General features: G+C 42.2%; 1 protein-coding gene across 1 annotated transcript in view; it reads left to right on the top strand.

Annotated features, from left to right (window-relative positions):
- Positions 1 to 20,001, top strand: part of parp8 (poly (ADP-ribose) polymerase family, member 8) — a 128,922-nt gene extending 108,921 nt beyond the window's left edge. Inside the window, exons 18-27 of the mRNA XM_036979216.2 lie at positions 1,324 to 1,389; positions 2,403 to 2,470; positions 4,503 to 4,551; positions 7,296 to 7,408; positions 7,891 to 7,963; positions 10,731 to 10,800; positions 13,875 to 13,948; positions 14,056 to 14,125; positions 17,801 to 17,885; positions 19,245 to 20,001. Of these exons, the coding sequence (XP_036835111.1) occupies positions 1,324 to 1,389; positions 2,403 to 2,470; positions 4,503 to 4,551; positions 7,296 to 7,408; positions 7,891 to 7,963; positions 10,731 to 10,800; positions 13,875 to 13,948; positions 14,056 to 14,125; positions 17,801 to 17,885; positions 19,245 to 19,347 (771 nt within the window). The 3' untranslated portion in view covers positions 19,348 to 20,001. The remainder of the gene's footprint in view (positions 1 to 1,323; positions 1,390 to 2,402; positions 2,471 to 4,502; positions 4,552 to 7,295; positions 7,409 to 7,890; positions 7,964 to 10,730; positions 10,801 to 13,874; positions 13,949 to 14,055; positions 14,126 to 17,800; positions 17,886 to 19,244) is intronic.
- Positions 20,002 to 23,805: the final 3,804 nt, after the last annotated feature.

Genomic DNA, 23,805 nt, shown 5'->3' on the forward strand with positions numbered 1-23,805 from the left:
TTCACTAACCCTGAACCTACTAACAGCCTTAGACCTTCAACCCCCAGGTATGGTTTATTAACCCTGAACCTACTAACAGCCTTAGGCCTTCAACCCCCAGGTATGGTTTATTAACCCTGAACCTACTAACAGCCTTAGGCCTTCAACCCCCGGGTATGGTTCACTAACCCTGAACCTACTAACAGCCTTAGACCTTCAACCCCCAGGTATGGTTTATTAACCCTGAACCTACTAACAGCCTTAGGCCTTCAACCCCCAGGTATGGTTTATTAACCCTGAACCTACTAACAGCCTTAGACCTTCAACCCCCAGGTATGGTTTATTAACCCTGAACCTACTAACAGCCTTAGACCTTCAACCCCCGGGTATGGTTTATTAACCCTGAACCTACTAACAGCCTTAGACCTTCAACCCCCAGGTATGGTTTATTAACCCTGAACCTACTAACAACCTTAGGCCTTCAACCCCCAGGTATGGTTTATTAACCCTGAACCTACTAACAGCCTTAGACCTTCAACCCCCAGGTATGGTTTATTAACCCTGAACCTACTAACAGCCTTAGACCTTCAACCCCCGGGTATGGTTTATTAACCCTGAACCTACTAACAGCCTTAGACCTTCAACCCCCAGGTATGGTTTATTAACCCTGAACCTACTAACAGCCTTAGGCCTTCAACCCCCAGGTATGGTTTATTAACCCTGAACCTACTAACAGCCTTAGACCTTCAACCCCCAGGTATGGTTTACTAACCCTGAACCTACTAACAGCCTTAGGCTTTCAACCCCCAGGTATGGTTTACTAACCCTGAACCTACTAACAGCCTTAGACCTTCAACCCCCAGGTATGGTGTACTAACCCTGAACCTACTAACAGCCTTAGGCCTTCAACCCCCAGGTATGGTTTATTAACCCTGAACCTACTAACTGCCTTAGACCTTCAACCCCCAGGTATGGTTTATTAACCCTGAACCTACTAACAGCCTTAGGCCTTCAACCCCCAGGTATGGTTATTAACCCTGAACCTACTAACAGCCTTAGGCCTTCAACCCCCGGGTATGGTTTACTAACCCTGAACCTACTAACAGCCTTAGGCCTTCAACCCCCAGGTATGGTTTATTAACCCTGAACCTACTAACTGCCTTAGGCCTTGTTGTTTTCGTTGATTCCTGCTGAATTGAACGGTCCTTTTTAAAGTGGTGCAGTACTGCCTATGATGCATCACCCTGCTGTCTGGTAGGCTGTAGACGAGAAGGTGGTGTGTTTTATTGGATTGACTGCAGTGATGATGATGATGATGATGATGATGATTGTGGTTCATTTCAGAAAAAGGATTATGACCGAGTGATGAGAGCCCTTGACAGCCTTACCTCTATCAGAGAAATGTCCCAGGTAACTAACCCTAACCCTTGACCCTTCCATCTATCAGAGAAATGTCCCAGGTAACTAAACCTAACCCTTGACCCTTGACCCTTACCTCTATCAGAGAAATGTCCCAGGTAACTAACCCTAACCCTTGACCCTTACCTCTATCAGAAAAATGTCCCAGGTAACTAACCCTAACCCTTGACCCTTACCTCTATCAGAGAAATGTCCCAGGTAACTAAACCTAACCCTTGAGCCTTGACCCTTCCATCTATCAGAGAAATGTCCCAGGTAACTAACCCTAACTTGTGACCCTTACCTCTATCAGAGAAATGTCCCAGGTAACTAACCCTAACCCTTGACCCTTACCTCTATCAGAGAAATGTCCCAGGTAACTAAACCTAACCCTTGACCCTTCCATCTATCAAAGAAATGTCCCAGGTAACTAACCCTAACCCTTGACCCTTACCTCTATCAGAGAAATGTCCCAGGTAACTAACCCTAACCCTTGACCCTTACCTCTATCAGAGAAATGTCCCAGGTAACTAACCCTAACCCTTGACCCTTACCTCTATCAGAGAAATGTCCCAGGTAACTGTATGGAGACTTCACATTTACTGTACAGGGCAATGCCACCTTACGGCATGGCTTCATCTTATATAGCATTATAGAACCTTTTGGCAATGTCAACTTATAATGTTATTGTACAATGTTCAACATCTACAACACACACGCATACACACACGCATACATGCACGCACACACACGCACACACACACACACACATGCAGACACACACACACACACACGCATACACACACACGCATACACACACACACGCATACACACACACGCATACACACACACGCACGCATACACACACACGCACGCATACACACACACACACACACACACACACACACACACACACAGATAATTCACCCAGGCTCTCATCCCCTTCCATGCCTCCTGTGTAGCTGTGTGTTCTGAAGCCAGCAGAGTTAAATAACCCTAGTTAGAAGAGTATTGTTTCTCTACAGGCACCTTACCTTGAGGTCAAGAGGCAGATGGACAAGCATGATCCTTTAGCTCACCCCTTACTGCAATGGTAAGAGACCCCTTACTGCCATGGTAAGAGACCCCTTACTGCCATGGTAAGAAACCCCTTACTGCCATGGTAAGAAACCCCTTACTGCCATGGTAAGAGACCCCTTACTGCCATGGTAAGAGACCCCTTACTGCAATGGTAAGAGACCCCTTACTGCAATGGTAAGAGACCCCTTACTGCCATGGTAAGAGACCCCTTACTGTAATGGTAAGAGACCCCTTACTGCAATGGTAAGAAAATCCCTTACTGCAATGGTAAGAAGCCCCTTACTGCAATGATAAGAACCCCCTTACTGCAATGATAAGAAGCCCCTTACTGCAATGATAAGAATCACCTTACTGCAATGGTAAGAATCTCCTTACTGTAATGGTAAGAAATCCCTTACTGCAATGGTAAGAGACCCCTTACTGTAATGGTAAGAAATCCCTTACTGCAATGGTAAGAAATCCCTTACTGCAATGGTAAGAAATCCCTTACTGCAATGGTAAGAAGCCCCTTACTGCAATGATAAGAAGCCCCTTACTGCAATGATAAGAATCACCTTACTGCAATGGTAAGAATCCCCTTACTGTAATGGTAAGAAATCCCTTACTGCAATGGTAAGAGACCCCTTACTGTAATGGTAAGAAAGCCCTTACTGCAATGGTAAGAAATCCCTTACTGCAATGGTAAGAAGCCCCTTACTGCAATGATAAGAAGCCCCTTACTGCAATGATAAGAATCACCTTACTGCAATGGTAAGAATCCCCTTACTGCAATGATAAGAATCCACTTACTGCAATGGTAAGGACGGTGAGTCTCACGTCCATCCAACCCCATCCTGACTTACCATTTTCTACCATTGTTCTTATATTTTGTACCATTATCTACCATTGTTCTTATATTTTCTACCATTGTGCCCATTGTTCTTATATTTTCTACCATTGTGCCCATTGTCCTTATATTTTCTACCATTGTGCCCATTGTCCTTATATTTTCTACCATTGTGTACCATTGTTCTTATATTTTCTACCATTGTGCCCATTGTTCTTATATTTTCTACCATTGTGTACCATTGTTCTTATATTTTCTACTATTGTGTACCATTGTTCTTATATTTTCTACCATTGTGTACCATTGTTCTTATATTTTCTACCATTGTGTACCATTGTTCTTATATTTTCTACCATTGTGTACCATTGAGACATTACCATTCCAGGCCTTACTGCAGAGCAGTCAGAAACACTGGCTGTCATATTGAATGTACACAGACAAACATCATGTGGACGGATACATTTATACCAGAAATACTTTAACAAATGAGGAGATGGGAATATCGACGGTCAGTGAATGGAGGAATGTATTATTCCCTGACCAGAAGACTGTGGACCAATTGCATTCACGTTGTCATGCTGCGTCACGCGGCTGCTAAGCTAATTGCCACGCAATCAGCTTCTAAAAGTCAGGGTATGAGCCCAGAATGCACCACGCGGCCCAGAATGCACCACGCGGCCCAGAATGCACCACTTGGCCCAGAATGCACAGAATGCACCACGCGGCCCAGAATGCGCCACGCGGCCCAGAATGCGCCACGCGGCCCAGAATGCACCACGCGGCCCAGAATGCACCACGCGGCCCAGAATGCACCACTTGGCCCAGAATGCACAGAATGCACCACGCGGCCCAGAATGCGCCACACGGCCCAGAATGCGCCACGCGGCCCAGAATGCGCCACGCGGCCCAGAATGCGCCACGCGGCCCAGAATGCACCACGCGGCCCAGAATGCACCACGCGGCCCAGAATGCACCACGCGGCCCAGAATGCACCACGCGGCCCATTGACAATGTAGGGCCATGTACTCAATGGGTGTTAATACGAATCCAATGGAGTTTCCCGATCTCATCATTTCTTAAAATATTTCTGATTTCACCACCCACAGAAACTGTATGATTTGACACTTACAGAGATATACAACAACAGTCACTTTGCTGGAAGTGTTATATTACAAAGTGTTAAGACTATAAACATTTTTCTTATTCTCCCCCCCTTCAGGGTAATATCCAGTAACAGGTCACACATCGTCAAACTTCCAGTTACCAGAGTGAGTTTTATATTCCCTTCAATACACCTTTATGTAACCTCCTCAGGTGCAATTAAGAGTATTTTAAATGAAATTGAAATTGCGTCGTTTGTCCTTAATTGAGAGAAGATGAGAGAAATACTAGAACTGAACATCGGTTTGATACCACATTGTTCATTTTACTGGCATTCACCATCAAATGGTCTTAATGACTGAATAATTAACTCCATATAAAAGGTGTTTCAGTAGAGGGTTGAACAGGACGTTATGTAGATTTGTTTTAAACAATCCCTGGTGATGATGGTTATTAAGTCTGGCCTAGACATGATGTAGTATCTATATATTTATGGTGATTAAGTCTGGCCTAGAAGATGATGTAGTATCTCTACATTTATGGTTATTAAGTCTGGCCTAGACATGATGTAGTATCTCTATATTTATGGTTATTCAGTCTGGCTTAACATGATGTAGTATCTCTATATTTATGGTTATTAAGTCTGGCTTAACATGATGTAGTATCTATATATTTATGGTTATTAAGTCTGGCCTAGACATGATGTAGTATCTCTACATTTATGGTTATTAAGTCTGGCCTAGACATGATGTAGTATCTCTATATTTATGGTTATTAAGTCTGGCTTAACATGATGTAGTATCTCTATATTTATGGTTATTAAGTCTGGCTTAACATGATGTAGTATCTATATATTTATGGTTATTAAGTCTGGCCTAGACATGATGTAGTATCTCTACATTTATGGTTATTAAGTCTGGCCTAGACATGATGTAGTATCTCTATATTTATGGTTATTAAGTCTGGCTTAACATGATGTAGTATCTCTATATTTATGGTTATTAAGTCTGGCTTAACATGATGTAGTATCTATATATTTATGGTTATTAAGTCTGGCTTAACATTATGTAGTATCTCTACATTTATGGTGATTAAGTCTGGCCTAGACATGATGTAGTATCTCTATATTTATGGTGATTAAGTCTGGCCTAGACATGATGTACTATCTCTACATTTATGGTGATTAAGTCTGGCCTAGACATGATGTAGTATCTCTACATTTATGGTGATTAAGTCTGGCCTAGACATGATGTAGTATCTCTACATTTATGGTGATTAAGTCTGGCCTAGACATGATGTAGTATCTCTACATTTATGGTGATTAAGTCTGGCCTAGACATGATGTAGTATCTCTACATTTATGGTGATTAAGTCTGGCCTAGACATGATGTAGTATCTCTACATTTATGGTGATTAAGTCTGGCCTAGACATGATGTAGTATCTCTACATTTATGGTGATTAAGTCTGGCCTAGACATGATGTAGTATCTCTACATTTATGGTGATTAAGTCTGGCCTAGACATGATGTAGTATCTATATGTTTATGGTTATTAAGTCTGGCCTAGACATGATGTAGTATCTATATATTTATGGTTATTAAGTCTGGCCTAGACATGATGGAGTATCTATATATTTATGGTTATTAAGTCTGGCCTAGACATGATGTAGAATCTATATATTTATGGTGATTAAGTCTGGCCTAGACATGATGTAGTATCTATATATTTATGGTTATTAAGTCTGGCCTAGACATGATGTAGTATCTCTACATTTATGGTTATTAAGTCTGGTCTAGACATGATGTAGTGTCTATATATTTATGGTTATTAAGTCTGGCCTAGACATGATGTAGTATCTCTATATTTATGGTTATTAAGTCTGGCTTAACATGATGTAGTATCTCTATATTTATGGTTATTAAGTCTGGCTTAACATGATGTAGTATCTATATATTTATGGTTATTAAGTCTGGCTTAACATGATGTAGTATCTCTACATTTATGGTGATTAAGTCTGGCCTAGACATGATGTAGTATCTCTATATTTATGGTTATTAAGTCTGGCCTAGACATGATGTATCTCTACATTTATGGTGATTAAGTCTGGCCTAGACATGATGTAGTATCTCTATATTTATGGTTATTAAGTCTGGCCTAGACATGATGTAGTATCTCTACATTTATGGTGATTAAGTCTGGCCTAGACATGATGTAGTATCTCTACATTTATGGTGATTAAGTCTGGCCTAGACATGATGTAGTATCTCTACATTTATGGTGATTACGTCTAGCTTAACATGATGTAGTATCTATATATTTATGGTTATTAAGTCTAGCTTAACATGATGTAGTATCTCTACATTTATGGTTATTAAGTCTAGCTTAACATGATGAAGTATCTATATATTTATGGTTATTAAGTCTGGCTTAACATGATGTAGTATCTCTACATTTATGGTTATTAAGTCTGGCCTAGACATGATGGAGTATCTATATATTTATGGTTATTAAGTCTGGCCTAGACATGATGTAGTATCTATATATTTATGGTTATTAAGTCTAGCTTAACATGATGTAGTATCTATATATTTATGGTTATTAAGTCTAGCTTAACATGATGTAGTATCTCTACATTTATGGTGATTAAGTCTGGCCTAGACATGATGTAGTATCTATATATTTATGGTTATTAAGTCTAGCTTAACATGATGTAGTATCTCTACATTTATGGTTATTAAGTCTGGCCTAGACATGATGTAGTATCTATATATTTATGGTAATTAAGTCTAGCTTAACATGATGTAGTATCTCTACATTTATGGTGATTAAGTCTAGCTTAACATGATGTAGTATCTATATATTTATGGTTATTAAGTGTTGTTGTCTCCTGTCTCTCGTGTCACGACTGCAGCAGCTGAAGTTCATGCACACCCCGCACCAGTTCCTTCTACTCAACAGTCCTCCTGCCAAAGAGTCCAACTTCCGAGCTGCCAAAAACCTCTTCGGGAGTACCTTCGCTTTCCAGTAGGAACGTTTTTCTTACATCTACCAGTAGCTAGCTACACACTCTTGTGCTCTTATACTGACAACTGTTTTGTTTTCAGAATATGTTTTCAGGATATGTTTTCAGGACATGTTTCAAGACATGTTTTCAGAATATGTTTTCAGGACATGTTTTCAGGATATGTTTTCAGGATATGTTTTCAGGACATGTTTTCAGGATATGTTTTCAGGATATGTTTTCAGGATATGTTTTCAGAATATGTTTTCAGGATATGTTTTCAGGATATGTTTTCAGGATATGTTTTCAGGAGTGACTTTGCTCTTTTTAGTGGAAGAACACTTTACATAAAGTGTATGTATAATGCAGTTATAATGCAGTTATAATGCAGTTATAATGCAGTTATAATGCAGTTATAATGCAGTTATAATGCAGTTATAATGCTATGGAGGATTAGAGCGACACCTTTATAATATATTTTAATATATTTTAATTCTCTCCTCAGTGGTTCTCACATAGAGAATTGGCACTCCATTTTGAGAAACGGTTTGGTGGTTGCATCCAACACAAGACTTCAGGTAAACAACAACAACAACAACATCCGAGGAGGTATACAACGTGTTTATCAACCCCTTAAAGGCACAAACTGTGATTTGAAATGCCTGACCCCTGAGACTAGTTTGTTTGGTATGCTGTGGGGTGGGGGCTGAGGAAATGTAACCCATAACTTATCAACCTAACACCTCTTTGCTTGCAAATCCACAGTTACCATACATATTTAATACACAGTACATTGCATATCGCATGATAAAGTGGAACTGACAGCGTTTTTTAACTACTTTGCAGATATGAAACAAACAGACAATCATAATAATATCAGTGAAAAATATCAAATCCCCAGTTTGTGCTACGAAAAACAACTTTATAAAAAGGCTTTAAAATAGTTTCTGTGCGACTCGACGTTCCCACGACGAAGAGAAAAGCATTGTTGTCAGAATAGATGGATGCAGTTCAACGCATGATTCATATAATTCACCAAGACATTTCTTGTTAATCCCCCCAAAATATTGCTTTCAGGTTGTAAATAACTGTTGGTAACATTGTTTGCTTCCTGCAGCCATTTCGGGATGCACTATTTCAGTTTCAATCACTCAATATTTTTGGATAAAAAAACGAACAAATGTAACTAAGGCTGGGAATGTTACAATACCATCAAACTAGCAAGTGCAATGATCACAAGTCAGTCATAAGGTGGTTAATAGACTAGCTTATCTATTTATGAATCTATTTATTTAGCAACCTAGAAACACGGAGTCGAACGTTAACTAACTAACTAGCTGCTGGGAGGATGTCATGGCATTGGATAAGTGGGTGAGTGGCCGACGGTCGTCGTCGTCGTCGCCCCCCCACCCATATCGTTTTTCGGTGGCAACAATTAGAGATCCAGGTGTCATTTGATTAGCTAGCGAGAAGTGTTAATCACTTTGCTAGCTAGCAATGCTGAACTTGAACGACTTTTTCCACAGTTAGAACATATCTTAGATGTCAATCAAATGTATTTGGCATCGATCAAATGGGCGGGCAGGCAAGTTCCCATTCAGCAGTCAAAACGTGGGTTGAGACAGGCGTGCATTGGCAGGCAAGCTGCAGAAGAGCGAGCAGGCCCCATCGTTTATCAGTGCAATTTTGACAGCCAACTAGCTGGACAGGTTTGAGAGGGTTTATCTAGTGTTCCCTCATTAGAGTTTAGTTCATCTCGCTCTGGCTAGCATTAGTTGTTTATCTTGTTGTTGTTGTGCGTAGGCAACTGAGGGAGAGAAAGCCTACCTGTTTTAATGGTTGTTTGATCAATAGGACTGTAAAGTTCCCAAATATAAGAGGACTCCCGTGGTATTTACATATTTACAGTTTTTTTTGGCTTTTGGTGAATTTGTTGTAATGATCTCAAGTCACGTTGTTGTTACTTCCTGTAAACACACAGTCCAGTTCAAAGTGAATGATGACAGGTCCTACTGCCTGTAAACACACAGTCCAGTTCAAAGTGAATGATGACAGGCCCTACTTCCTGTTAACACACAGTCTAGTTCATAGTGAATGATGACAGGTCCTACTGCCTGTAAACACACAGTCCAGTTCAAAGTGAATGATGACAGGCCCTACTTCCTGTAAACACACAGTCCAGTTCATAGTGAATGATGACAGGCCCTACTGCCTGTAAACACACAGTCCAGTTCAAAGTGAATGATGACAGGCCCTACTGCCTGTAAACACACAGTCCAGTTCATTGTGAATGATGACAGGCCCTACTGCCTGTAAACACACAGTCCAGTTCATAGTGAATGATGACAGGCCCTACTGCCTGTAAACACACAGTCCAGTTCAAAGTGAATGATGACAGGCCCTACTGCCTGTAAACACACAGTCCAGTTCATAGTGAATGATGACAGGTCCTACTGCCTGTAAACACACAGTCCAGTTCATAGTGAATGATGACAGGCCCTACTGCCTGTAAACACACAGTCCAGTTCATAGTGAATGATGACAGGCCCTACTTCCTGTAAACACACAGTCCAGTTCATAGTGAATGATGACAGGCCCTACTGCCTGTAAACACACAGTCCAGTTCATAGTGAATGATGACAGGCCCTACTGCCTGTAAACACACAGTCCAGTTCAAAGTGAATGATGACAGGCCCTACTGCCTGTAAACACACAGTCCAGTTCATAGTGAATGATGACAGGCCCTACTGCCTGTAAACACACAGTCCAGTTCATAGTGAATGATGACAGGCCCTACTGCCTGTAAACACACAGTCCAGTTCATAGTGAATGATGACAGGCCCTACTGCCTGTAAACACACAGTCCAGTTCATAGTGAATGATGACAGGCCCTACTGCCTGTAAACACACAGTCCAGTTCATAGTGAATGATGGCAGGCCAGTGTAGAAAATGGCTTATTTGCATAAAGGCCTACTGTAGCTCTGATTGGCTATGGCGCAGCAGTCTGTGTCTGGTCCCGGACAAGACTGACATGTTTTTTATTGGGTTTGATTTCCTGTAGTGTGTATTAATTGTCCAAACGCAAGGCCGCTTTCCCATTCTATATTGCTATAGAATTCTCACAAATGCAATACTCTATGTCATTCCCAAAACATTATATGATTGTATGAAAATCACCATATTTAAGTGCTCGCTTCTCAGAAAAAAAGAAAAAAAAAGGCATCATATTGTTCCTGGGTGTATTTTTTGAATAGATTTTAATCAGATTTGTTGTTGCTAAGACGCTGTCAGTTCCACTTTCAAGGCCTCTAATATTTTGGTATTTTGTATCTCTCTGTCTGCAGCTCCATGGCGCCATCTATGGGAGTGGAATCTATCTCAGCCCAATGTCAAGCATATCCTTTGGTTACTCAGGTATCTTAAGTCTCGGATGGAGCAACAGCATTAGGTCAGGGGTTAATGACCCATTCTCTTGGTAACTTTGAGAAGGGACAACAAATGGTTGTTTTGGATGAATTACCGTGCTGTCTATTTCAATTAAATGTATTTATAAAGCCCTTCTTACATCAGCTGATGTCACAAAGTGCTGTACAGAAACCCAGCCTAAAACCCCAAACAGCAAGCAATGCAGGTGTAGAAGCACGGTGGCTAGGAAAAACTCCCTAGAAAGGCCAAAACCTAGGAAGAAACCTAGAGAGGTACCAGGCTATGAGAGGTGGCCAGGTCAGGGTTCCATAGTCGCAGGCAGAACAGTTGAAACTGGAGCAGCAGCACGACCATGTGGACTGGGGACAGCAAGCAGTCATCAGGCCAGGTATTCCTGAGGCATGGTCCTAGGACTCAGGTCCTCCGACAGAGAGAAAGAAATAGAGAAAGAGAGAATTAGAGAGAGCATACTTAAATTCACACAGGACACCAGATAGGACAGGAGAAATACTCCAGATATAACAGACTGACCCGAGCCCCCCAACACATAAACTACTGCAGCATAAATACTGGATGCTGAGACAGGAGGGGTCAGGAGACACTGTGGCCCCATCCGATGATACCCCCGGACAGGGCCAAACATGCAGGATATAACCCCACCCACTCTGCAAAAGCACAGCCCCCACACCACTAGAGGGATATCCTCAAACCACCAACTTATTACCCTGAGACAAGGCCGAGTATAGTCCACGAAGATCTCCCCCATGGCACAAACCTGAGGGGGCGCCAACCCGGACAGGAAGATCACGTTAGTGACTCAACTCACTCAAGTGACACACCCCTCCTAGGGACGGCATGGAAGAGCACCAGTAAGCCAGTGACTCAGCCCCTGTAATAGGGTTAGAGGCTGAGAATTCCAGTGGAGAAAGTGGTAACGGCCAGGCAGAGACAGCAAGGGCTGTTCGTCTCTCCAGTGCCTTGTCGGGCACATTTGTTTCCCTGGGCCAGACTACACTCAATCATTGGGCATACTGAAGAGATGAGTCTTCAATAAAGACTAAAAGGTCGAGACCGAGTTTGCGTCGCTCACATGGATAGGCAAACCATTCCATAAAAATGGAGCTCTATAGGAGAAAGCCCTGCCTCCAGCTGTTTGTTTAGAAATTCTAGGGACAGTAAGGAGGACGGCATCTTGTGACCGTAGCGTATGTGTAGGCATGTACGGCAGGACCAAATCGGAGAGATAGGTAGGAGCAAGCCCATGTAATGCTTTGTAGGTTAGCAGTAAAACCTTGAAATCAGCCCTTGCCTTAACAGGAATCCAGTGTAGAGAGGCTAGCACTGGAGTAATATGATCAAATTTGGGGGTTTTAGTCAAGATTCTAGCAGCCGTGTTTAGCACTAACTGAAGTTTATTCAGTGCTTTATCCGAGTAGCCGGAAAGCAGAGCATTGCAGTAGTCTAACCTAGAAGTGACAAAAGCATGGATTCGTTTTTCAGCATCATTTTTGGACAAAGCGTTTCTGATTTTTGCAATGTTACAAAGATGGAAAATATCTGTCCTTGAAATATTCATGATATGTTCATCAAAAGAGAGATCAGGGTCCAGAGTAACGCCGAGGTCCTTCACAGTTGTATTTGAGACGACTGTACAACCATCAAGATTAATTGTCAGATCCAACAGAAGATCTCTTTGTTTCTTTGGACCTAGAACTAGCATCTCTGTTTTGTCCGAGTTTAAAAGTAAAACATTTTCCGCCATCCCCTTCCTTATGTCTGAAACACATGCTTCCAGGGAGGGCAATTTTGGGGGCTTCACCATGTTTCATCGAAATGCACAGCTGTGTATCGTCTGCATAGTAGTGAAAGTTAACATTATGTTTCCAAATGACATCCCCAACAGGTAAAATATATAATGAAAACAATAGTGGTCCTAAAACAGAACCTTGAAGTACACCGAAATTTAGGAGGGCCAAGCACAGGAAGCAGCTCTTTCAGCAGTTTAGTTGCAATAGGGTCCAGTATGCAGCTTGAAGGTTTAGAAGCCATGGCTATTTTCATGAATGTGTCAATAGATATAGGATCAAGGAATCTTTGGGTTGTCCGAGAATTTATAGCATGGCTTTTGATGATCCTTGGTTGGGGTCTGACCAGATTATTTTGTTGCGATTGCAAACGTAATAAGACGGTGGTCCGATAGTCCAGGATTATGAGGAAAAACATTAAGATCCACAACATTTATTCCACGGGACAACACTAGGTCCAGAGTATGACTGTGGCAGTGAGTAGGTCCGGAGTCATGTTGGACAAAACCCACTGAGTCGATGATGGCTTTTGGAGTGGGTCTATGGACTTTTCCATGTGAATATTGAAGTCACCAAAAATGTGAATGTTATCTGCCATGTCTACAAGGTCAGATAGGAATTCATGGAACTCAGTGAGGAACGATGTAGCTATAAAAAGTGATTGAGTAGGCTGCATAGATTTCATGACTAGAAGCTCAAAACATGAAAACACAGTCATTTTCTTGGGGTCAAAATTTTAATTTGCTATTGTAAATGTTAGCAACACCTCTGTCTTTGCAGGAGGCGCTGGGGATATGGTTACTAGTGTAACCAGGAGGAGAGGCCTCATTTAACACAGTCATTTAATGTTTCAGTAAGGCCAATCACATCAAGATTATGATCAGTGATTAGTTAATTGACTATAAGTGAGGGATCAAACAATAATTAGCCCTATTTTGAGATGTGAGATATCAAAATCCCTATCAATAATGAGGTCTGCTGCCTGCACCCATTGTGGAGGTAGAGGAGTTAGAGCCCTGTTTTAGATGAATTACCATTCTGTCTATTTTAAAATGTAAAGTTTGTTATGGATGAATTGCCGTTCTATTTAAAATGTCATATTTATTGTAGATGAATTACCGTTCTGTCTATTTTTAAATGCAATAGTTGTTTTGGAGGAATTATCATTCCGTCTATTTAAAATGTAATTATTGTTTAAATAGACAAAATATTTCATGCTCATGATCATTTCTAACATTGATCTTTCTCTCCATTCAGGGATGAACAAAAAGCAACAGAAGGTTGCTTCAAAGGACCAAACTGCGACAAACAAGACCAACTTACATTTGCAGGTTAGCATGAGGACATTTACACTTTTGCAAGGTGTTGATGAAACAGGGGTAAAATGGAATATTCTGGGAAAAATTAACATTTTTATTCACACTGTGTCCTTTTGCAGTCAACAAAGAAAGGACAGCAGCCCCAGTTTTTGCAAAGTCGGAACCTAAAGTGCATAGCCTTATGTGAAGGTATGTATGTGCTCTGGGCTGGGGTCGTCACCAACTTCTATACTCCTATGAGAATGGCGCCAGAGAAGATGGCTGCCGTTTTAAAGGGCTCCTAATCAATTGTGCTATTTCGTTTTGTTTTTTCGCATTGTTTGTAACTTATTTTTGTACATAATGTGTCTGTCACCATCTCTTATCACCGAAAAGAGCTTCTGGATATTAGAACAGCGATTACACAACTCAAACTTTTTTCTCGGACACGAATGACTTACTGCTGACACTGCACCAGGCCCAAATCCCCGTCACACGCATTAAGAACAGATGCCGATACAGAGGGACGCAGATACGGGTGCCTTGTGAGAATATCGTCGGTGAGTGGGTAACCCACCTCTACCATCTATCCTATTGGCCAACGTGCAATCATTGGAGAATAAACTGTCTGAGCTCCGTTCAAGACTATCCTACCAACGGGACATTAAAAACTATAATATCTTGTGTTTCACTGAGTCGTGGCTGAACGGCAACAAGGATAATATACAGTTGGCTGGGTTTACGCTGCATCGGCAAGATAGAACAGCTGCCTCCGGTAAGATAAGGGGTGGTGGTCTGTGTCTATTTGTAAATAACAGCTGGTGCACCAAATGTTATATTAAGGAAGTCTCTCTGTTTTGCTTGGCTGAGGTAGATTATCACATGATAAGCTGTAGACCACACAATTTACCAAGAGAGTTGTAGCTGTCTATTTACCACCACAAACCGATGCTGGAACTAAGACCTCACTCAACCAGCTCTATAAGGCCATAAGCAAACAAGAAAATGCTCATCCAGAAGGGGCACTCTGAGTGGCCAGGAACTTTAATGCAGGCAAACTTAAATCAGTTTTATCTCATTTCTACCAGCATGTCACATGTGCAACCAGAGGAAAAAAACTATAGAGCACCTTTACTCCACACACAGAGACGTGTACAAAGCTCTCCCTCGCCCTCCATTTGGGAAATCTGACCATAATTCTATCCTCCTGATTCTTGCTTACAAGCAAAAACTAAAGCAGGAAGTACCAGTGACTCGCCTAATACAAAAGTAGTCAGATGATGCAGATGCTATGCTACAGGACTGTTTTTGCTAGCACAGACTGGAAAATGTTCCGGGATTTCATCCGATGGCATTGAGTAGTATACCACATCAGTCATTGGTTTCATCAATAAATGCATCGATGATGTCGTCCCCACAATGACCATACGTACATACCCCAACCAGAAGCCATGGATTACAGGCAACATCGGCACCGAGCTAAAGGCTAGAGATGCCGCTTTCATTGAATGGGACTCTAACCCTGACGCTTATAAGAAATCCCGCTATGCCCTCCGACGAACCATCAAACAGGCAAAGCGATAGTACAGGACGAAGATTACAGACTACCAAGGGAAGCCCATCCACGAGCTGCCCAGTGACACGAGCCTACCAGACCAGCTAAATTACTTCTATGTGTGCGTCGAGGCAAGCTACACTGAAGCATGAATGAGAGTACCAGCTGTTCTGGACGACTGTGTATCACGCTCTCCGTAACCAATGTGAGTATGACCTTTAAACAGGTCAACATTAAAGGGCCAGACGGATTACCAGGATGTGTACTCTGAGCATGCACTGACCAACTGGCAAGTGTCTTCACTGACATTTTCAACCTCTCCCTGACCCAGTCTGTAACACCTACATGTTTCAAGCAGACCACCATAGTCCTTGTGCTCAAGAACACTAAGGTAACCTGCCTAAATTACTACCGACCTGTAGCACTCATGTCTGTAGTCATGAAGTGCTTTGAAAGGCTGGTGGTCATGGCTCACATCAACACCATCATACCAGAAATCCTAGACCCACTTCAATTTGCATACCGCCCCAACCGATCCACAGATGACGCAATCTCTATTGCACTCCACACTGCCCTTTCCCACCTGGACAGAAGGAACACCTACGTGAGAATGCTATTCATTGGCTACAGATCAGCGTTCAACATCGTAATGCCCTCAAAGCTCATCAATAAGCTAAGGACTCTGGGACTAAACACCTTCCTCTGTATCTGGATCCTGGACTTCCTGATGGGCCGGTAAGGGTAGGTTACAACACATCTGCCACGTTGATCCTCAACACGGGGGCCCCTCAGGGGTGCGTGCTTAGTTCCCTTCTGTACTCCCTGTTCACCCATGACTGAGTGGCACGACTCCAACACCATCAATAAGTTTGCTGATGACGCAATGGTGGTAGGCCTGATCAAGACAACGATGAGACAGCCTATCGGGAGAAGGTCAGAGACCTGGCAGTGTGTTGCCAGGACAACAACCTCTCCCTCAACAAGACAAAGGATATGATCTTGGACTACAGGAAAAGGAGGGCTTCAAGTTCCTTGGTGTCCACATCCCAAACAAACTGACATTGTCCAACCACGCCAAGACAGTTTTGAAGAGGACACAACAACACCTATTCCCTCTCAGGAGACTGAAAAGATTTGGGTCCTCAGATCCTCAAAAAGTTATACAGCTGCACCATCGAGAGCATCCTGACTGGTTGCATCACCGCCTGGTATGGCACCTGCTCTGCCTCCGACCGCAAGGCATTACAGAGGGTAGTGCAAACGGCTCAGTACATCACTGGGGCCAAGCTTCCTGCCATCCAGGACCTCTATAACAGGCGGTATCAGAGGAAGGCCCTAAAAATTGCCAAAGACTCCAGCCACTGTAGTCATAGACTGTTCTCTCTGTTACCGCACGGCAAGTGGTACCGGAGCGCCAGGTCTAGGCCCAAAAGGCGTCTTAAAAGGCGTCTTAACAGCTTCTAAGACTGCTGAACAGCTAATCAAATGGCTACCCGGACTATTTGCATTGTCCGTCCCCCCCCCCCCCCCATTTTGTGCTGCTGCTACTCACTATTTATTATCTATGCATACTTACCGCTACCTCCATGTACATATTACCTCGCTTACCTTGACTAACCTGTACCCCCACACATTGACTCGGTACCCGTACCCCCTGTATATAGCCTCATTATTGTTATTTTATTGTTGCTCTTTTATAAAAAAAATGTTAACTTTGGTTTATTTAGTAAATATTTTTCTTAAAACTGCTTGTAAAGTAAGCGTTTCACATGTGACAAATGCAATTTGATTTGATTTGACAAAGTCATAAATCACACATATTTCTTAAATGGATCTTCTTAAAATTTTATTTAAAACTAAACCTATCCTTAACCACACTACTAATCTTTACGCTTAACTCTAACCTGAAAGGAAGATCAAAAAGCAATGGGTGCCAATTTTGACTTTTGACTGACTGTGGAATCTGACTTTGTGGAATCTGACTTTGTGGCTGTGGAATCTGACTTTGTTGCTGTGGAATCTGACTTTGTGGCTGTGGAATTCTGACTTTGTGGCTGTGGAATCCGACTTTGTGGCTGTGGAATCCGACTTTGTGGCTGTGGAATCTGACTTTGTGGCTGTGGAATCTGACTTTGTGGCTGTGGAATCTGACTTTGTGGCTGTGGAATCTGACTTTGTGGCTGTGGAATCTGATTTTGTGGCTGTGGAAGCTAGTGGAAACCCTGGGCTGAAGCAACCACAGAACAACAATGGAGATGTATTAACTGATGACATATATATGAACTAAATGTTAATATATGTGTTTATGTCTGTGTCTGTGTCTCTTCCAGTCATCACGTCCCCTGACCTGCACAAACATGGAGACATCTGGGTCGTCCCAAACACCGACCACGTCTGTACACGTTTCTTCTTCGTGTAAGTTGAACTGCTTTGCTTTATCTTGGCCAGGTCGCAATTGTAAATGAGAACTTGTTCTCAACTTGCATACCTGGTTAAATAAAGGTGAATAAATAAATAAGTATACAACCACATCTCTACACACTTCTTCTTCGTGTAAGTATACGACCACATCTGTACACACTTCTTCTTCGTGTAAGTATACGACCACATCTCTACACACTTCTTCTTCGTGTAAGTATACGACCACATCTGTACACACTTCTTCTTCGTGTAAGTATACAACCACATCTCTACACACTTCTTCTTCGTGTAAGTATACGACCACATCTCTACACACTTCTTCTTCGTGTAAGTATACTACCACATCTCTACACACTTCTTCTTCGTGTAAGTATACTACCACATCTCTACACACTTCTTCTTCGTGTAAGTATACGGCCACATCTGTACACACTTCTTCTTCGTGTAAGTATACGACCACATCTCTACACACTTCTTCTTCATGTAAGTATACGACCACATCTGTACACACTTCTTCTTCGTGTAAGTATACGACCACATCTCTACACACTTCTTCTTCGTGTAAGTATACGACCACATCTGTACACACTTCTTCTTCGTGTAAGTATACGACCACATCTGTACACACTTCTTCTTCGTGTAAGTATACGACCACATCTGTACACACTTCTTCTTCGTGTAAGTATACGGCCACATCTGTACACACTTCTTCTTCGTGTAAGTATACGACCACATCTCTACACACTTCTTCTTCATGTAAGTATACGACCACATCTGTACACACTTCTTCTTCGTGTAAGTATACGACCACATCTCTACACACTTCTTCTTCATGTAAGTATACGACCACATCTCTACACACTTCTTCTTCGTCTAAGTATACGACCACATCTCTACACACTTCTTCTTCGTGTAAGTATACGACCACATCTGTACACACTTCTTCTTCATGTAAGTATACGACCACATCTGTACACACTTCTTCTTCGTGTAAGTATACGACCACATCTCTACACACTTCTTCTTCATGTAAGTATACGACCACATCTCTACACACTTCTTCTTCGTGTAAGTATACGACCACAGCTGTACACACTTCTTCTTCGTGTAAGTAGTAAAAACACGACCGTGTTCATACAGACAGTGGTGTTAAATTCATCAAAGCAGACTTTCTATATTTCCTTTCGACAAACCCAAAGAGAGGTTTACATCTCAATAATATATCTGATATTACAAGTGAACATTTCAACTTTATCTCAGTTGAATAGCTGGAGTGCCAACTGTGAATATCTTCTGATCACAGGGTTAGTAGTTCCCGAGGAGTGATATTATTGTGTGTTTCTTCTGATCCAGCTATGAAGATGGTCAGGTGGGAGACACAAGCATAAACACACAAGACGCTGGCATCCATCGAGAGATCCTACGAGTCATCGGCAATCAGACTGCCACGGGGTGAACCTCGCTGAAATGGAAATGTCCTTCCCGTAATTCTGCTGCCGCCACCTCCCGGCTCAAAGCTGCATTTTTTTGAGCTGCTGAAGCCCGTAGTAACAAGTGTGTTTCCGACCAATGTAGAGAACACATCAACAACTTAGCAAAAGTTTGAAATCTTCAAGGAAACCTTGATGAAATCAACAACACATATTTACAACTGAAACACAGCAAAACTCTTTCGGGAAGAACACATTTTGCTAAGTTTATAAATACTATGAAGAATCCTGTTTTTCTGAAGACACGGTATGTCTCTGTTTGACTGATTGGGACGACTTCATTTTTTTTTTTATAGAGAACATTTAAAAACGGTAAAACTCTTTGGTGAATATTTTGAGACTTCTTGCTCGTAGATGTGGGACCTTTTCAGCAAAAATAACGATTATGTTCCCTTCCTGTCTAGCAAAAAGGTCCCATCTATCTGACCTTATTTACTGTAAAAGAGTTGTATCTTTTCAAAATACAATGTACTTTATGTATACTGAAGGTGTTAATATGCACTTCATGTTTCTTAATGTCATACATTTGTTCTAACAACTGAGTCATAATCTGATAAACTAAAAAGCCCCCCCCCCCACACTTGATTTAAAAAAAAAATTAAACAAAAGAACAGTTGTGATTTCCGGTGGTGTGATATGTCGGTTACCATTCCGTGTCGACTGAGGGACAACAGCAATACGTTGAGTGGAATAGACACATTTAGGCCCAGGATTCTATCAGGCCTGCAGGGAGTTCTGGGTGTACTAGATCTGTCTTTCTCATTGAAAGCCACTCTAAGAAGTGGTAGATTGGTTCTGTGTGTGTTATTTCTATGCTTCCCGTTCTTAAATTACATTTTAGCTTCTTTTACTTTCGGTTTTGTACACCAGGTGGAAACAGCTGAAAATACAATATTTTTGGTTATTGAAAATATATTTTACAATATATTATCTACACTATACTTACTATGTTTTGTTACATAAACGGAAATTAAGCAAACTATTAGAAATTTAGCAACTAGGAAATGACAGAGCAATTTTCTGCACAGTGTACCGTTAAAGGGAATTTACCATTGAGCCGACATCTGCCGTGTTTACTTAGAAGGCCATCTCCTCGACCGTGGTAACAAAAGGGCCGATTTGGATTGAAGTGTGTAAGAGCTTTCAATGAGACGTCATCAAACATGAGCAGAAACGATTTGGATTGAAGTGTGTAAGAGCTTTCAATGAGATGTCATCAAACATGAGCAGAAACGATTTGGATTGAAGTGTGTAAGAGCTTTCAATGAGACGTCATCAAACATGAGCAGAAACGATTTGGATTGAAGAGTGTAAGAGCTTTCAATGAGACGTCATCAAACATGAGCAGAAACGTATGCTGTGTTAATTTAGGAAGTAGATCCGTTTCTTTCACATATCATACCAGGAAATGTATATATTGGTTTCTTCTCCTTTTATAGGGGGTCTACTGGTTTACAATAGCAAAGACTTAGACTCCAGTCAAGAATAGATACATTTGATAAATTCATAAGTTCTGCACACTTACCACTCACAACCAGTTTAAATAGAATAACACGTATTTAAAAAGCTATTCAGTATTAACACATGTCAGATTGATCTTTATACTTTGATTAAAACTATGGGTAGATGTGGATGTATAATCAGAGCCCCAATTAAAGAACATTTTAAAGCTGTTCCTTTTGTTTAGGGGGAATGTCTATACATACTAAGCATTAGTGTTTGCTGCTTGTCTATATATTTCTGTGCTTTTAAAGACCAATCAGAGCTCAGATACTATCCCTTGTGTTCACTGTAAATTATATATTTATTATGAAATTATGATGGTTTAAAGTAGACATTGATATTAGTCATATAGGACACCAACCACTCTGAACATTGATATAGGTCATACTGGACACCAACCAATCTGATAAAAAATTACTGTAAATCACAGGTCATTTTTTTTCATCACTAATGATTTTACAGTTTAAATATATTTGACGTTATTGTAACAAATATAGGTAAATAAATACATTTACATAATTTAGCATACGCTCTAATCCAAAGTGATTTACAGGAGCAGTTACAATTCAGTGCCTTGCTCAAGGGCACATCAACAGATTAGTCACCCAGTTGGCTCAGGTAATTCAAACCAGCGACCTTTCGGTTACTGGCCCAACACTCTTAACCGCTAGGCTACCTGCCGCCCCACCGCTAGGCTACCTACTCTTAACCGCTAGGCTAACTGCTCTTAACCGCTAGGCTACCTTCTCTAAACCTTCAGGCTAACTGCTCTTAATTGCTAGGCTACCTGCCGCCCCACCGCTAGGCTACCTACTCTTAACCGCTAGGCTAACTGCTCTTAACCGCTAGGCTACCTTCTCTAAACCTTCAGGCTAACTGCTCTTAACCGCTAGGCTTCCTACTCTTAAACGCTAGGCTACCTTCTCTAAACCTTCAGGCTACCTGCTCTTAACCTCTAGGCTACCTGCCGCCCACCGCTAGGCTACCTACTCTTAACCGCTAGGCTAACTGCTCTTAATCGCTAGGCTACCTGCTCTTAACTGCTAGGCTACCTTCTCTAAACCTTCAGGCTACCTGCTCTTAACCGCTAGGCTACCTGCTCTTAACCTCTAGGCTACCTGCTCTTAACCTCTAGGTAACCTGCCGCCCCACCACTAGGCTACCTGCTCTTAACTGCTAGGCTACCTGCTCTTATCCGCTAGGCTACCTGCTCTTAACCGCTAGGCTACCTGCTCTTAACCTCTAGGCTACCTGCTCTTAACCTCTAGGTAACCTGCCGCCCCACCACTAGGCTACCTGCTCTTAACTGCTAGGCTACCTGCTCTTATCCGCTAGGCTACCTGCTGTTAACCGCTAGGCTACCTGCTCTTAACCGCTAGGCTACCTGCTCTTAACCACTAGGCTACCGGCTCTTAAATGCTAGGCTTCTTGCTCTTAACCCCTAGACTACCTGCTCTTAAATGCTAGGCTACCTGCTCATATCCGCTAGGCTACCTGCTGATTTACAGCTAGGCTACCTTCTCTAAACCTTCAGGCTATCTACTCTTAAGCGCTAGGCTACCTTCTCTTAATTGCAAGGCTCAGTGCTCTTATCCGCTAGGTTACCTGCTGTTAACCGCTAGGCTACCTGCTCTTAACCGCTAGGTTACCTGCTATTAACCCCTAGGCTACCTGCTCTTAACCATTAGGCTACCTGCTCTTAACCACTAGCCTACCTGCTCTTAAACGCTAGGCTACCTGCTCTTAAATGCTAGGCTACTTGCTCTTAATCCCTAGACTACCTGCTCTTAACCTCTAGGCTACCTGCTCTTAACCAATAGGATACCTGCTCTTAACCGCTAGCCTACCTGCTCTTAACCGCTAGGCTACATGCTGTTAACTGCTAGGCTACCTGCTCTTAACCGCTAGGCTACCTTCTTTTTACTGCTAGGCAACCTGCCGCCCCACCACTAGGCTACCTGCTCTTAACCATTAGGCTACTCTTAACCACTAGGCTACCTGCTCTTAACCTCTAGGCTACCTGCTCTTAACCATTAGGCTACCTGCTCTTAACCAGTAGGCTACCTGCTCTTAACCGCTAGGCTACCTGCCGGCCCACCGCTAGGCTACCTGCTCTTAACTGCTAGGCTTCCTGCTTTTAACCAATAGGCTACCTGCTCTTAACCGCTAGGCCTCCTTCTCTTAACCTCTAGGCTACTTGCTCTTAACCGCTAGGCTACCTGCTCTTAACCGCTAGGCTACCTGGTTTAAACCACTAGGCTACCTGCTCTTAACCGCTAGGCTACCTGGTTTAAACCACTAGGCTACCTGCTCTTAACCGCTAGGCGATCTGCTCTTAACCGCTAGGCTACCTGGTTTAAACCACTAGGCTACCTGCTCTTAACCGCTAGACTACCTGGTTTAAACCACTAGGCTACCTGCTCTTAACCGCTAGGCTACCTGGTTTAAACCACTAGGCTACCTGCTCTTAACCGCTAGGCTACCTGCTCTTAACCCCTAGGCTACCTGCTCTTAACCGCTAGGCTACCTGGTTTAAACCACTAGGCTACCTGCTCTTAACCGCTAGGCTACCTGGTTTAAACCACTAGGCTACCTGCTCTTAACCGCTAGGCTACCTGCTCTTAACCCCTAGGCTACCTGCTCTTAACCGCTAGGCTACCTGGTTTAAACCACTAGGCTACCTGGTTTAAACCACTAGGCTACCTGCCACCCCAAACATAGAAGACAGTGAAGGCAAATGAGCAACATGTTGTTTTATTGCATCATTCAGTGACCAGTGATTTCATATTAATATTTTTGCAATATCTGTCTTGGAACAGTAATGTGATCCTGGTGGATGTTGTGATATTACATATGTTATATCATGCTAACAACAGTGTTGAGAACGGATGTTACATCTGCTATATTTACACTTGAAACAC

Source organism: Oncorhynchus mykiss, chromosome 6 (assembly GCF_057628025.1).
Source record: "Oncorhynchus mykiss isolate SJ-2025 chromosome 6, ASM5762802v1, whole genome shotgun sequence".
Taxonomy (NCBI): Eukaryota; Metazoa; Chordata; class Actinopteri; order Salmoniformes; family Salmonidae; genus Oncorhynchus; species Oncorhynchus mykiss.